The 15,380-nt window shown below is 51.2% G+C and overlaps 1 protein-coding gene across 12 annotated transcripts in view; it reads left to right on the top strand.

Moving 5' to 3' along the window:
• The window catches only part of ct (homeobox protein, cut), a 749,731-nt gene that overhangs the window by 718,933 nt on the left and 15,418 nt on the right, over window positions 1–15,380 (top strand). For 11 of the 12 annotated variants that reach the window (XM_075684458.1, XM_075684457.1, XM_075684462.1 and 8 more), the window contains 6 exons: window positions 11,150–11,302; window positions 11,899–11,973; window positions 12,383–12,489; window positions 12,918–13,078; window positions 13,825–14,373; window positions 14,720–15,015. In XM_075684458.1, the coding sequence (XP_075540573.1) occupies window positions 11,150–11,302; window positions 11,899–11,973; window positions 12,383–12,489; window positions 12,918–13,078; window positions 13,825–14,373; window positions 14,720–15,015 (1,341 nt within the window). The remainder of the gene's footprint in view (window positions 1–11,149; window positions 11,303–11,898; window positions 11,974–12,382; window positions 12,490–12,917; window positions 13,079–13,824; window positions 14,374–14,719; window positions 15,016–15,380) is intronic. The other variant, XM_075684459.1, reaches the window with a different exon arrangement.

Genomic DNA, 15,380 nt, shown 5'->3' with positions numbered 1-15,380 from the left:
ATTACTCCGGCAGCGTGACAATATCGAAACCCTAATTAATTATGGGGTTTTGCGTGCCAAAACCACCTTCTGATTATGAGGTACGCCGTAGTGGAGGACTCCGAAAATTTCGACCACCTGGGGTTCTTTAACGTGCAGCTAAATCTAAGTACACGGGTGTTTCCGCATTTCGCCCCCATCGAAACGCGGCCGCCGTGGCCGGGATTCGATCCCGCGACCTCGCGCTCAGCAGCCTAACACCATAGCCACTGAGCAACCGCGGCGGGTGAGATCGAAACCCTCTAAACGGTACCATGAAACTGTCGCCCCACAAGAGGGGCCACCAGACTTCGTTATCAACTCAAACAGGATGCGCAATACCAGACCGTAGAAGGGGTCTTGAGTGCGTGTCGTAGGCGTATCGTATGCGTGTCGTATAGAAGGTGGTGATTCGGGCTGCTTGGTCGGTGTTCGTGTTGAAGATTGCTTGGAGCGTGACGCAGAGACGGGAAGGGTAGAACGTGTAAAAACAGGACGCGCGCATCACGCGCAACTGAAAAGTACACGTACGACTCGGCCATGTTGTTCCACGTGACTGTGCAACTGCTCGCGTCACCGCAGGCGTAACGAGCCCGAACCGCTGGTCACTAATTAGCGCCAGCGACATGCAGAGCCGTTCACTTCGTTACGCGCCTCGCTCGCGGAATCACGGCTGCTTCGGTCGAGGGCAAATGAAAACGTCGCGCTGAACATGGCGGCCAATATGGAACAGAGCGCGCCTGGCGTCACCTAATTACAGAGACGACGGCCGGTGTGTGTACGTATAGTTCGCCGCCCTGATAAGCTGAACACGGCGCGCGCCGCTCAGTTGCGCCGCGCTTGCTCTTCCTGTTGCATTCAGCGCGACAGCAGCTATACACAACCGGCACGTCTGTACCGCGCGGCAAAACCGAGCGGCCGCGGATGGCTTCTGCTGCGTGTGGCCTTTGCTTGCAGCGCGCGCTCATTTCACCCCGAATCGGTCGATTTGGTTCGGTTAAAGAAAAATAAAAAGTGGATCTACAGGATACATTAAGTACTGTCCCTGTCGGGAATTGGCGCTGCTGCACAAGAAAAAATAAATAAATAACAAAGGGGACACGGCTCGCCCCCCTCCTCCATCGGCAATTTGCTTTTCTTGTTGTTTTCTTTATACCTTCCTTGGTAATCCGTATGAGCTTGCTGCAAGGGTCTGGCTCAGTGTCGCAGAGCCATTGATACTATTCTTCTGTACAGTATTTCACCAGAGCCACCGCGTAAATAGAGAGGAGGAGGAGAAAAGTCACCAGCCGTGAATTATCAGTGTACCCCATGTGACAGACGGACATAACGTTATGGCTTCGGCTGTCTCCTGTGACATGCCTTTCTTCTGCTTTCTTTCGCGTTATTTCCTAAGTGTAATGAGAAACGTAAAATCACATATTAGCTGATACGAGACCGGTCGAAACCACTTCGACTGCGCTGTGATTTTCGCGCCTCGTAAGGACTCATCCAGTTCCCGGACGGTGCACGTAACTTGAGAGAGGCAAGAAACAAACGGTAGCTGTCACGGCTGATGTCGCGATCGTCGTCGAGTCGAGCGTCGTGCCGCGCCGGCGCGCGTTCTCGATGGCAGCAGTCCTCGCCGATTCCCGCGGCGCAGATTGCGCGGCGGTCTACCGCCGTCGCCTTTTTCCGAACGGTGATGGCCTTTATTTTGGCGCCTATTTATGTTCCCCCTCGCGCGAAAGTCAGCAGCGGGCACGAGCGTGACGTACGATAGGCACGCGCCTTCTTTTCTCCCGTGTGACGCGCCGCGGCGATGTCGTATTTGGGCCCCGCCAAAGATTATTAAGCGCGACTCGCGTCGCGCGACGTGTGCCTTTGGTCTGATATACGGCACGCCGACCCCCCCCCCCCCCCTTCCTTTCTTTAACCACTATCATCGTCTAGTTGGCTGGGAGTCTGTTTTGTCGTTCGTGAATTAGGAAGTGGCGTGTGTCGCGACGCTGTGAACGCGGAGCGACCGCGTGACTTTTCTTTCTGGTCCTTCGGCGCTGCGGCCTCGCCGTTTAATGAATGCGTGTCTGTGCGTGTGGCAGCACGCACGTTTTGTTTCTGTCCTGCCCTGAAATTGATGGCATCGCAGCCGTATGTTTAGAACTGTGCGGCGCTCGCGTGGCCGTCTAATACCAGTATTATTATAACGGTAGACATCGCGGAGGAGGTATAGGACTTCTCGGAGGAAGCAGGCGCGCGCCGTATCGCCCCTCGAGTTCGCTCGTCTGTGCTCTCCAGAACTTGTTTGCTGACTAAGTTTGCTTTTAACCGTGCGTTTTCAAAGATATATATGCAGCGTTGCTGAGCGTCGGGTGCCTCACTGTTACTATGTGCTTGTGCTTCGTACAGCGTCATGTTTTAGCTTCTTCGTAGCGTTCTTCTATGGTTGTTGACTAAATTTAAGCTATTTATACTTTTCGGAACACAGAAGACGGTCTAACTTCAATAACGTTGTCATCAAATGTATCTTTCGTTGGACTAATATTACCACCTAAAGCATGATGTAGAAGTAACAATAGACATACGGAAGGAGGTGAGACAGGAGAGGCATCTGACAACGTACGACAGCCTTCCGGGTTGCCTGTTCCATATATGTGATGTCTTAAAGTTGTGCGTTTGCCCAGACGAATTCGCCGAGGTTTTTCTTTGAAACTGCAGTGCTGAGATTTCATGAAATGAGAAGTCTGCGTTGCAGGCCTGCCTTCATGCAAGAGAGAGAGAGAGAGAAAGAAAAAAGAGGCTACTAATTTTTCTTTACTAATGCAAACAGCGCAGCCAGTATTATCTTGTACGTACCACGGTGTTCACAAATTTTAATATGGTCTCCGCCACCTCTCTTCCAATGTGGCAGTGTTGTTTACACCGGGATTCAGTAAATTTCGTTGTCGTTGAGGGATGTATAAGTTATCCCTAGCTTACATGTTCGGTTCTCACATTCTTAGATCATTGGCATGTCTCGCGATCCTATTTTCTTCTCCAAGCATGCAAGTACACCCGCGTGAGGTACAGCGCTAGAAGGCTTCAGTGCGCATCCTTCCTGAAATCGAATCAGTATTACCTGTCGCGACGCTCCGAGACGAGAGCGCCGTCGCTTACTTTATCCCCCCTTGTCGCAGCTCCGGTCGCCAACATGCGGACGCTATTTTTTTCTGCGCTATTGGCAGTTTATGCATCCTTTTTTGTTTTTTCGTCATGCGTCGATGCCTTCGAGGTGGCGCGGACTCGCTCAAGTGAACAACACGAGCGCGCGCAGGCGAGCGGTTCGCGTTGTCAAATCCCGTCGCAGCAACTGTCAACAACTAGATGCTTTCTCGTTAACGTTGAAGGCTGCCTTCACACATATACTGAAACGAAAAGATATATATAAATATATGAGAACTTGGTGGAGCAACCGCGAAAAAGAAAATAAAAAAAGAAATCAATGCAGCTGGCGGGCTTATCTGCAACGTCTCTGAGCTCACCGTGAAGCCTTCGTTAAGTTGGAACTTCACCGCAACCCTCGTCCCTGTCTGAGCGCGGCAATATGATTCGGAAAGTTTTCTTGGAAAGCTTCCTTCGTCGCCTTCCTAAGACCGCCAGATTAGTTACTTTCTCGTGACGCTGATATTTGCGTCGGCCGACGTAAACGTGGTTTATCTTTCGTCACCCCTGACGTGAAGTGAAAACAAATTGTATATGCCGTTCGCGTCGCCATAGCCAATAATTTTGGATGTCTTGTTTTATTTTTTTTTTCTTTCTTGTATTTTTCGTGTGGAGATCGTACTGCGGACATGTATGGCAGCAGCGCAATAATGCTACCCCTGCGAAATCCAATCACGTTGTGCGCGTACTTCCGTACTGTAATAAACATTCAGCTCATCCGCAGTGCCTGACTCACAGCCATTTGCGTTTCAGTGTTGCGTTCGCGATCGTATCAGACTTCGCTGCTTTTGGGTGCCTAAGAATATACTCACGGGCTGCGATAACATCATTATTGTACCGATTACGTTTCTGTTTGCTTCATTAGCCATTTTTCTATAACGTTTTCTTGACATCTATTTCTTATTTTTCATATATTAATAATCTGTCGTGCAGTGGTAGGCCGTAGAGGGAAAACAGGTGACGGAAGCGTACACAAACAGCCGCGGGAAAAGCGCGCGAACTTCAAATCCCTCGGCGAGTGGTGCCGACGGCGCGTGGACAGCTAGATGATACCGGCTCGTGAACAACAAAACGGCGCATCGTTCGAGACAGGCCTTCCGTCGGCGCGCGTTAGCTTCTTGCTAGCACCCGCACCGTTTCTTGCGTCGCTTCGTGAATGAGCCGGGGAAGGCCGAACACGCTGGGCCTTCGCTTCTGCCGAACGCTGTTAGCTCTTTTGTTCGCTTGCGCATTGTTTCACAAATTGCACCGTTCGCTTGTCGAGAGGGGCCCACCGAGCTATAATATCGTTCAGGCCTCGTCACCCATGGCTGCTTTTCCGCAGGCCCTCTTCGTGCTGCAGTCCGATATCGAGCAAGCTTAGCTGAACGCGCGCGCGCGTTTAACCCCGGCATCTTTGTTTCTATGCTAGTGCCGCCCTGCCATTTCTTTCTCTTTCTGTTTTCTCTGCTCTCGCGAGACTCGGAGGGGAAGACGGCGCCCCTATCCTGCTGCTGCACGCGGACTTTTGTCGATTCTCTTTTCTATTTTTTCTATTTACGTATGCTTGCGTGGCGCGCGCGTATAGTAATGCGTAGTTCCTTGCTTACAATGAGCACGCATCTCTATGCTGCTGCCATTGTGCGTATAGCCAAGCAGGAACGACGGGTGCAAGTTATTTTTTGTCCCTCTCTTCCAGCGGTGACATCAACACGTCCTGCTAATCGTCGTGCTGTAGAGAGAAGCGCGAGGCAGCGTTCAGCAAAAACAACGCGCGACGTGCGCGCATTTCTTCCCCTTGTTCGCGTCCCTTGAGGATTAACCGAGAATAAGCGAAGGAATTAAAGAGAAACACGATCACTAGAGGAGCAGGAGAGACCAGGCGACGCGGGAGCGGGGCGTCAAACGCGGTTCCTGGAGCCAGCGAGTTTCGGAAGCAGAGTTTTCCCCTCGCCCTCTCGCAGCAGCAAAAGAGCGGAAGTAAACGGCGCGTCACCGGGATTGCTCGGTGTTCGAAACTTCTTTCCTCATCGACTCTGCGCCGCCGGCACGCGAAGGCGCTGCTCTTGGAGGAACTCCTTTCTAGCTCTCACCGCACGCTTAGCGAGCAATGCTTCGACGTCGTGCGGCTTATCGACGACGCGGCGCCTTCACACCTTTCCGATCACGCCGATGTTCCATGACCGTGCTGGTTATTTGTGCGTTGTATCGGGCCCGCGTTTGTGTGTTTGTACGTGAATTTCGTTGTGTTCCTCAAAACAAAGTGCTTGCAAGACTGCTTATTGTCCTCTTGCTTTCCTTCTTCCTGTATAAGTAAACCGTTCAATGATTAAAAAAAAAACAATGTAGAGAAGCCACAAGCCGTGCCAGTATCGTTCCCCGGGCTGTGACATCACGCCGAAAATTTTCTCGTCCTCCTCGGTGCGTCGCACTCGCGGCATACGCGCCAGCTTCGAAAACTGGCAGCGCGCGCTGAGCGTCGCACGTCTCTCCCCTCACGCTGTTAGCGCCAGCTACGTGCGCGGCTTCTTGTGTTCGCAGCGACGAGGGGGCGCTTGGCTCGGCGACACCTGTCGGATAAACCGCCGTCGTGCTTCCTTTGTCACGACCCGTTGACCCGTGCGCTGCTCTGTTCCTCTCCCCTCGTGATCTGTTTCTTTTTCCTTTGTCCCGCTTCCTGTACTGGTGCTTTAAAATGAGAGCGAATAAACTTTTGAGAGAAAAAAAATACAACAGATAAGCAAAATATTTGCATTTTGTTGTCTTGTAGCTGGCTAAATACTTCTGGTTATAAGAACACTATGAACGTCGATATGGCGTCAAAGCTTTTAACAGTTTTCTTCCTGCTCGCGCTCTGAGATTTGCGAAACTATATGCGCATCAATGGCCGTAGGAACACGCATTTAATCAAGTGCTGCTCTCATGTTGTGCTTCTTTTTGGCACCTTAAAGGTATCCGTCCAAAGGCATTTCGTGTCGCTGTTATTTTCTATGCCATTGAATCAAATTGGCTACGAAATCGATTGTTATTGCCTGTATGGTTCACGTTAATATTTCTGTCTCTGTGTTTATCAGCCTTCACGATCGCATTATAAGTTCTGCGCATTTAACAACCCCCCGTCCCCTTGCCCGCTTTGGGCGTGTGCCATAATCACAGAGAGTAAATAAGAAGCAATCTGTTCCTGGCTCGGCCAAGCTAACGTTTTTTGCAACCGATACTGCACGAAATAGGGAATGTCGGCGCACATAATGACTTGCTAGATAATGCGCGTAATGCGCTAGACGATCCCTACATTTCTTTACTTGGCATCTCTGTCGCCTTCGGTTCAAATGACAGAGACCAGAGAGAACGCCTGAGCGAAGAGCTTGTTACCGGTGATTACACGGAAATTCGGGAGATACGGACACACCGTGTAATGATCGAGACGGCGTGGAGCACTTCCGCAATATTGTGGCGGACAGTTTTCACGGTGTCCGACGCACCGTATGTGCACTAAATGTACGCACTCCCTGGTACTGAAATTGTAATCAGCACATATGTCGGCGGGAATACCTTGTTCTCTACGGCTTGTTCTTCATTTTGTGCACCAAAACATGTGACCCAGTCCGCTTATAGTTTCCCATATATGTCTGAGCCAAACAGCCTGACCTCCATTACTGCGTCCTTTGCGTTTAGCAATTGCGTTACGTCGTTTTTGTTCTTTCCTCTAGACGGGTTCGAAACTTCTTGGCGAGCCTTGAGTATTTCGGGCGATTTCCGTCTGGATGGCTTCAGTTGTATACCGCAATAACGCGAGATTAGAAAGTTTTTTCCGGAGCAAGACGCCGCTGCAGAAGTTGACCGCGAAGAAAGAAGGAAAAACGTGAACAGAGGCTTTTTGTGCCGCTGCTGCTTCAATCAGCGCGAGTGACGCCCGAAAGACGTCGTCGATCCTCCCGAGTCCCGAAGCTGTGCACGGCAATAATAATAGCGTGAACGACAAACGAGTAGCATCCCGCCCTGGACGAACACCATGGCGCAAGGGGAAAGTTCGTTTCGTGTTTGTTTTTGAAAGTCATACGATGAGTTGAGGAAGTTGGTGCGTGCGCACACTCAAGCGCGTGAGAAGGAATGGTCAAAGGAGAGAGCGAAAGAAAAACTGAGGCACTGGTCCTTTCGGAAGTGTCCCGCGAAGGCCTGGCAAGACGCATCGGCAAAGAAGCGAAAGTAAACATGTATCGTGTCGCCGTAATTGTCGATTCGGACAGCGCGTACGACCTCCGCTTGGATGGACGCGATTAATCTGTGAGAAAGCCGCGTCGCCTGGCCCCGCGTGTGCATCGGCCCGAGTTCGAGGCCCTGCGAACGTCTTCTGCGTCGCTTGGCTCTTCTACGCTCTCATCTCCGAAATGGGATTTAATTTGGAAACCGTTGTCTATCGGCAATGTCCCGTCGGCTGCCTTCCTGATTCTTGCTTCTTTCTTTTCTTTTTGTGAGAGGGGCGATGTCGGAGCTGCACTTCCGCTTTACTTTTTCATCGGCTCCTGAATGTTTGCTGCGGCGTTGATTGTATCTCCGCGCCTTGTTCCTCGCGAGTGTTTCGTTTGCCTCGTGTATGCCGTTGAGGTTTACGCCCATTGCAATATCGCATCTCCCGTACAACCACATTTCGCCAGCGTACCCGATAGCACGTGTGGTGAAGTAGTTCTTCCGCGTCGCTAGGTGGCGGCATATCGCCAACATTGCGCACACCTCGCAAACCTCTTGCCAGGATCCGCGTCGTCTCTCGCTCACCGAAGGAGCAAATGGCGTGCACAGTTCAAACGGTTCGTGTCGCCAGAAACTTACGCGGTGTCATCAAGAATTCAACCATGCAGATGGGGACGGGACACTGTGTCCAGCGAAGTGCGTCGGTCCTTTTTTCGGTCGCCGTCGTCCTGCCGCGCAGGAATGATTTCGCCAGCTGCGCCAGCGCCTGCAGTATTAATGCCAGATGCGAATGAGGTAGCGGGGGAGCATATGTAGGCGACGCACCTTCTGAGGAATGCTTAAGTCTCGCTTGCGCCTTCGCATCGGCACCCGTCCCGTTAACGAATTCAGGGATGAGCAATTCTGACGCTCACAAAAGCCGAGCGAACGACCATTCATCGGTAATATTTGTACACAAGCGCGCGAACCTGTGCTGGCGGAACCAGTAATAATGCATGCCTCCGAATTGCGTGTATACGGTCGACGCTTCGAAAGCGTAAGCTCACCCATTGTCATGGCGCACACTGGATACATTTCTGTGCATCTCAGGATGTACATAATCTCCTGGCAGAGAGAGAAGCAAAAAAACAAAAGAAAGAAAGAAAAGAAGCAAAGCGCTGATAATAAGAAGCCCGCTAAGCGCACAGCGCGTTCGACTCACCTCCGTCCGGCCACCACTCCAAATGACTCGGACTCGACAAGTAACGCAAGAGGGGACCTGGCAAGCGCGGTTAACGCGTGCAGTTAGCACGGCCGACGTTGTGCGCGGCAGCTGAAAAGAAGCAAGTTTCGGGCGCGCGCGCGCGGTCCCTTCGCCCAAAGAGGTTCTTGAATTTTTCATTCCCACTCGCGTCTGCTCAAATTACGCGCCCGCTGTCAAATGGCCCCGCGCAGCGTGGCTTCGCGCCGGGGCACGTTTGCGCGCCGACCAGCGCAGCACCGCGGGACAGTCGCGCCGTAGATGAGGTGCGGGAATTAAGACGGACGCGGCGGAGGGTTAACTCGGGGTTTCGTTGTTGGGCCCGAACCCCTTTGATTGCACGGCACGCTGCGGCGCGCAAGAAAAACGCACGCCGTGCAAGCCTAGCTCGAAAGCCGCGACAGAACACGCGTCCTCGTTACTGCGGAAAACGGAAGGAAACCGCCGGGCAGCAACTCTCTTCCGTGCGCGTGCCTGAGCGCTCTGCGGGCGCTCCTCGCGTCTCGCACGGCGTGCAGAGTGGCACTTGGTTTTCACCGGGGCCCGAGGCTTATCGGGGCTTACGCATTCCACGCTGCCGCCAGGTTAGCCGTCCTCTCGTAGCGGGCACGCAACAGGACAGCGGGGGGAAATTAGCGCGACGTCGCGTCGCTTTTCAAAGTTTCCTCGGTGCGGCGTGCGAGCTTGCTATAGCAGGCGCGCGAAACTTTCTCGCGAGTCGAGTTTTAAGTGTCACGCGGAACGCCGTTTTTCACCTGCGCAGCGAAAGGTGTGGCGGAAGCAAGGCCGGTATAGGCGCATGGCGGCGGCCGAACGACAATACGGAAAGAGGATGCACCTGAACAATTCTTAAGGCCTGCCTAATTTGCGCACATTATAAGCACGTTCCACAGCGGACGATGCCGTTGGCCGGAAGTAAAGCGCCCATTTGTGTTACCTGCAGTGGTACGCGCCTAAGTGCCGCCGTAAGAAGCACAGGAACAAACGTTCTTGCGTTTTAATGCGGTGCAATTCTGGTTCTCTTGTTGCCTGAATAGAAAGCCCGCGGCTGCGGTGTCGCATGTAGGTGGCGACGTCTCGTGTCATCTACATACCAGGGCGATCAATTACGGAATTTTCAAAAATAGCCTGTTGTAGATCGCGTGATCTTAGTCCTTGAGCTGGATTATTCAGGCAGGTGGACGTTACTTGCACGAGAATTCGAAACAACTATTCAACTAATTAAAGGAAATTCATTTATTAACTTCTGAATTAATTTGACGTCAGCTTGGAGATATGCGCCATCAGACTCGCCGCAAAAATGCATTGTTGTTCCACTTACTATTGTAAGAAAACGGTCTTTTATACAATAAAGAGCAAAAGTAACTGGAATGCCCAGGACTTCCTCCCACATTTTGCGAAATAATATGTCGAAGCTGGTGTCATCCTGGAAATTCTTTTCAAGTGTATGCGTCCTGTAAGCTCAACGGCTACAACTCGTGAATTGCAATATGGATCGTAAAGTAAATAATTAGGAAGTTAACCAGTGAATTTTCCTTAATTAGTTGAATACTTGTTTTGATTTCTCGTGTTAGTAATGTCCGCCTCTTCGAATAATCTAGCTCAACGACAAGCATTATGCTATCTCTGCCACAGGCGATTCATAAAAATTCCGTAAAACTTAAAAATGATCACCCTGCATAGTACAAAGTGGTAAAAAAGAAAGCAGGGAACATTGTACCAAATAGATATATAACTAACATTAGGTTGAACTTTCACATTTAGAGCGTGTGTGGGTATTTTCAAGTGAAATGGAAGTTTTCTTTTTAATAAGACACTTTCGACTTGAAATTTTCCGTTAAACGTTTCGGTAATACAGCTGTGTTTGAAACACATTTATAACACTTCCTTAGAGGTGGTTGTGCCAGAGCCCTCAATGGACCCTCAGTTTTGGGCTGAATCAGGACGACCCCTTTTCCCTATATCTAGCCGCGTTCGGCGGCGGTCATTTCGCAATTAGATGCTTTGATGAATGCTATACGCTCTTATCGAAAGGGGCCGGCGAAAGAAAGAAGTTACGATACCGGCGTACATCACAACACCCAGCAGTACGGTTCGCTGGAGGAGATGCACGGTCGAGGAGGTCGCCTACTTTGCCAAAACCTCTGAAACGCCAGTGCGTACGTGATCCGAGCTGTCGCCGAGCGTCATATTAAGGTCTCTGTGGATGCCTTGAAGCTACAAAGCTGCAAAGTCTCACGGGCACCTCCGGAACGCCACTGAAAGGTGTTGCGCGAGCTCGTGCTACTCACACAGGGGCTTTGAGACTTCCAGGTGCATTGCGTTGCAGGTCACCTACGTAGCATGTCCCTTGCGTCGGTTGCTTGTGCTCCTACGCACTAAGGTAGTGTGCATTTTGCGCAATGAGTTCGTTCGTCTTTTCATACAAAGTTCACCCGTCCTCTTTGTTCTTTATGTTCGACCTCAAGTACACTATAGAACGCTGCACGCACGTCAGGAGCGTCAGCGTCGCCTCACTGTCCCTCCGTTTGTCTGTGCACGCAGCGCGCCGTGGCGGCCGAGCAGGATTCGGTGCTGTTGCGAGACCAGCTGTCTGACATGGACTCCTCGTCGCCGCCTCCGCCGTCCTCGGCGCGGGACTCCGCGTCACCCTCGAGGACAGCGCTCGAGCTACAGCTCGCCTCCAAGGACAAGGAGGTTGGGGCGCTTCTCCACTCCATAGCTTCTCCGTTCCTCTTGGTCTGGCTGTCCAAAAGCGCAGCAAAGCGTAAACCGGGGAACCGCTTACGACGCTCTTTAACGCTATAATGGACGATTCTTAGCAGCCATCAGAAGTCTAACGGTTCTTTTCGCAATTATGTTCGGACAGTTCGTCGATTCGCGTAAAAAGCACCTTTAAAGCGAGAGCAACAAAGAGCCTTACAGTTTGCTTCTGCAGTGAAACCAGCCGTTGCAAAGCTCTGTTTGGTGGTCATTTTAACGGAGCAGATTCTAACTGCTAAGCTCGATTGTTGAACATGTGAGCCTTCAAAGCTAATTCTGCGTAACATTGCTTGGTCTGGCTCGATTCTCCTTCTTCATACCTCCACCCAGACTTAAAAAAAAAAAGGACGTTTTCGATTATAAACATACGAAGCCATAATGCAGAGAATCTTGAGAAGCTAGCTGTGAAACAAGAAATTGCCTGCATAAGCTTTCTGTTACTAAAAGGTGCGTTTTCTTACTCGTGCTTCTATCGTGTTTCCTGCGTGCTCTTAACTTCCTTTTTCATTTTCTTACGTCTTTTGACGCAGATATCTCAACTAGTCGAAGATATTAGGAAGCTGCAGTCGGCAGTGGATTCTCTAAAAGAGACAAGTGCCTCACAGGTAAGTTTTGACGCCATTGATTGATTGATTGATTGATTGATTGATTGATTGATTGATTGATTGATTGATTGATTGATTGATTGATTGATTGATCGATTGATTGATTGATCGATCGATCGATCGATCGATCGATCTGTCCTAAATATTCGCGATTATTTATTGTCCGCCCAAACACACTGACAGATTAAATTGCTGAGAGAATATCATGCGGCGCTAGATATATTTGTTACAGTGCACTTAAAGTAATTTTCGCTAGCTTAGACCAAGTGTTTCCTCCTGAGACGTAGCGGTTTGTGTGGCGCGCCCGGTATTCTGTAGACAGGTTTGAAACATATATCTGTTGTGATACGTATGATGGGCTGAGTGTTTTGAAAGATTGACTTTCTTCTTCTTATTTTTTTTTTCGCAGATTGCTCAACTCGAAGGAATGCTCGCAGAAAAGTCTAGAATCATCCAAGAGCTCGAAGACAGGCTGGATCGACAAAAGGATTACGACGACATCAAAAATGAATTGAGGTAAGGCACACCTACTGAAATACGTGCGAAGTGAGCTGCGGGCGGCTTTTGAAGGGGAAAATGGATGTTAACAAGTAAAATGTGTGCCAAGAGGTTGCGTGCCGCATGTACTGAGGTTCTCTTGTCCGTAGGGCATTCTGCGTGGCTTATTGCGGATTTACGTGCCAAGTTCCACTTGGTTTTATAGGTTGACCAGGCCTGTTGCCTTCGACGTTTCCCTTTTCTTCGTTCTTTTTATTTATCTCTCCCAGTAACGCTGTACTAGCGATTAAAGAACGTGTTTAGTCCGAAAGTTAGCTTTACGGGACACGCCTGGAGATGTGTAGCCCTAATGCTTTTATTCGAAGCACATAGATGTGTCTCACGTGTGCTAATGCGCAAAGCATCCGCGAACGATAAACTCACGTGGACGGCCATTTTTGATGCAGAAACCTCAAGATGTTGGAGGACAGTGACAACCCCAGTGACGACCAAGATGAGAAACCCGCACTTGTGTCGCCGAACAACAACAACAACAACTGCGTCGACCTCGTGCTATACGGCAAGAATCGGACGAGACTTTCGCCTCCTCTCGCAAAGGACGACGCCGGTGAGTTGCTGTCTTGGAGGCACAAATATTCCTGACTATCTCTCTCTCATTCTCTCTTGCGCGTGTGCGTCGTGGTCAGGAAGCATAGGACTTTTATAGTGTCAGAAAGCGATTTGTAAGTATTGCTGAAAATCCGAGCAACTTTGGCACATGTGGACATTAATTGAACTAGACCTGCCCATTAGCTAGGCCAATTTCTTTCCCACTTTTACATTTTTCGCCTTTTCTTCACAATTTTACTATTTTTTCTTGATTACGTTTCAAATAACGGTGCATGTTAACGTTCGACATGGCGGGAGGACGGTCTTAGTGAAACTTACACGAGTTATTGAAGCCATCTCATAAAAATTCATGCGTGTGTGGGTCGGTGCGTCGAGGGATGGGGAGGTTATTAGTACGGAGGGGTAGCCGGAAATCTCTGGAAGGTGCCGTTTACCATGCAGTGCGGCAGGGCTGATAATGATAATGTATGTGCGAAAGAGAAAGAGGCGCGTGTTTATTCTCATTGAAGATTTGACACTGATCGATTGACTGATCGATATTTCGATTGTTCGACCGTTCGACCCCGCACTCGCGGTACGATCAATCAACAGAAAAGTTTATTTGTCCTGCTTCCTCACAATTTATGGCGTTATTGAGTTTGCGTCAATCGGTGGATCGCTTGATTTGTGGATCGATTCATCGATCTATCGGCACTTCGAGCAGTCGTCGAACCAATCAATCACTGCTGACTCCCGGCGGCGCAGGTTCCCCGCATAGCCGGTTGCAGAACGTCGAAGCGTTCGGCTCGCTGCTTGGCGAGGAGATCGTCTCGTCCTTCTCGCGCATGCTGAAGAGCGAGCAGCCGATCGTGACGAGCCCGCCGGCGACGCCCAAGTCCGTGGACGCCGACGCCATGTCCACGGGCACCGACACCTCGACGGGCAGCGGCCGCGGCGTGGCGGACGAGGCGGCCGGAGCGACGCCGCCGACTCCGGACCCGGTGATCGGCGCGTCTCTCGAGCGCCTGCAGGAATGCCTGCGCCAGAACATGGAGCGGCACGCGTGCGAGGCACTCAACACGCAGAACGTGTCGCGCGCGGTACGCGAGCTGCTGAGCGCGCACAACGTCGGCCAGCGCCTGTTCGCGCGCTTCGTGCTCGGCCTGTCGCAGGGCACAGTGAGCGAGCTGCTCTCCAAGCCCAAGCCCTGGGACAAGCTTACCGAGAAGGGCCGCGACTCGTACCGCAAGATGCACGCCTGGGCCTCGGACGATTTCTGCGTCTTCATGCTCAAGTCACTCGTTCCCAAGAAAGGCGAGTCACGCTGCACACATGCCTGATTATCTATCGACATCGCCGGCTAAATGTTTTGTTCGTTGGAGCAGGCATAACGTGAGGTTGGCGCGTCGCGTTGATAAATCCCTCCGGTGTATGCATGCTCTGAGCCCGTCTGTGTCTTGGTGTTTGTTGTGTATGACCACATCCCATTGTGCATGCCGTCAGCTCAAGTATGCTGCTTCTGTCGGCGTACTGCTCTCAGACACTTGTCCGCTTGCTTCCCCTTCTAGTCGTTGCATCCGTCAGACGGGCGTTTAACGCGGTGATGGGAACGCTGTAGGGCGCGGGCGTTAAGAGTTTGTTCCTGCGCACGTGATTGCAGGCAAGGAGTCTGGCGGCTCCAGCGCGTCCAGCCGCCAGGAGGACGCGGCCGCGGAGGAACGCATCGCGCAGATCCTCAGCGAGGCCCAGCAAGCCATGACGATGCCGTTGACCAAGGAGCGTAGCCCGGCGCCCCCATCGTCTGGAGCGCAGAACGGCGCAGCCGACGACTCTCACGCCGACAGCGACCCGGACGGCGACGGTGGCACCAACAACACAAACAACCAGCACTCTTCGGCATCACACAGGGATGCCAAGCGGTCCAGCCGGAAGTACGAAAACGACGACATACCACAGGTGCGGCTTCCGGACGTTGCTTAGCACCTGTGATAGGTAGAACGCTGCTAGCTTGCAAGCGTTGGTTTGTGAACCATCGTATTACTTCGTTGTTTACGGTTAGGCATGGTTAATGAGCTTCAGGAGTGCAAAAAGATTCTAAAGTACAAGTTTACTGCTTGCAGGCACTCTGCGTATACCACCCTGTGCAGTGCAGTCATAAACTTTGCTTCAGAAGCTCAAGGCATCAGCACACCAGCGCTTAGTGTAGATGTTAGCCCTCCTCGTGAAATGCCGTCATTGACCATTATATTTCCGCTCGATGAGCGCCAATTTCGATGAAAGTGATTAATTTCTGGGCGCCACGAAGTAGGTGCACGGAGAGT

Source organism: Dermacentor variabilis, chromosome 3 (assembly GCF_050947875.1).
Source record: "Dermacentor variabilis isolate Ectoservices chromosome 3, ASM5094787v1, whole genome shotgun sequence".
Taxonomy (NCBI): domain Eukaryota; kingdom Metazoa; phylum Arthropoda; class Arachnida; order Ixodida; family Ixodidae; genus Dermacentor; species Dermacentor variabilis.
Note: the sequence above shows the minus strand (reverse complement) of the source record. Positions and strands in the feature narration are given on the sequence as shown.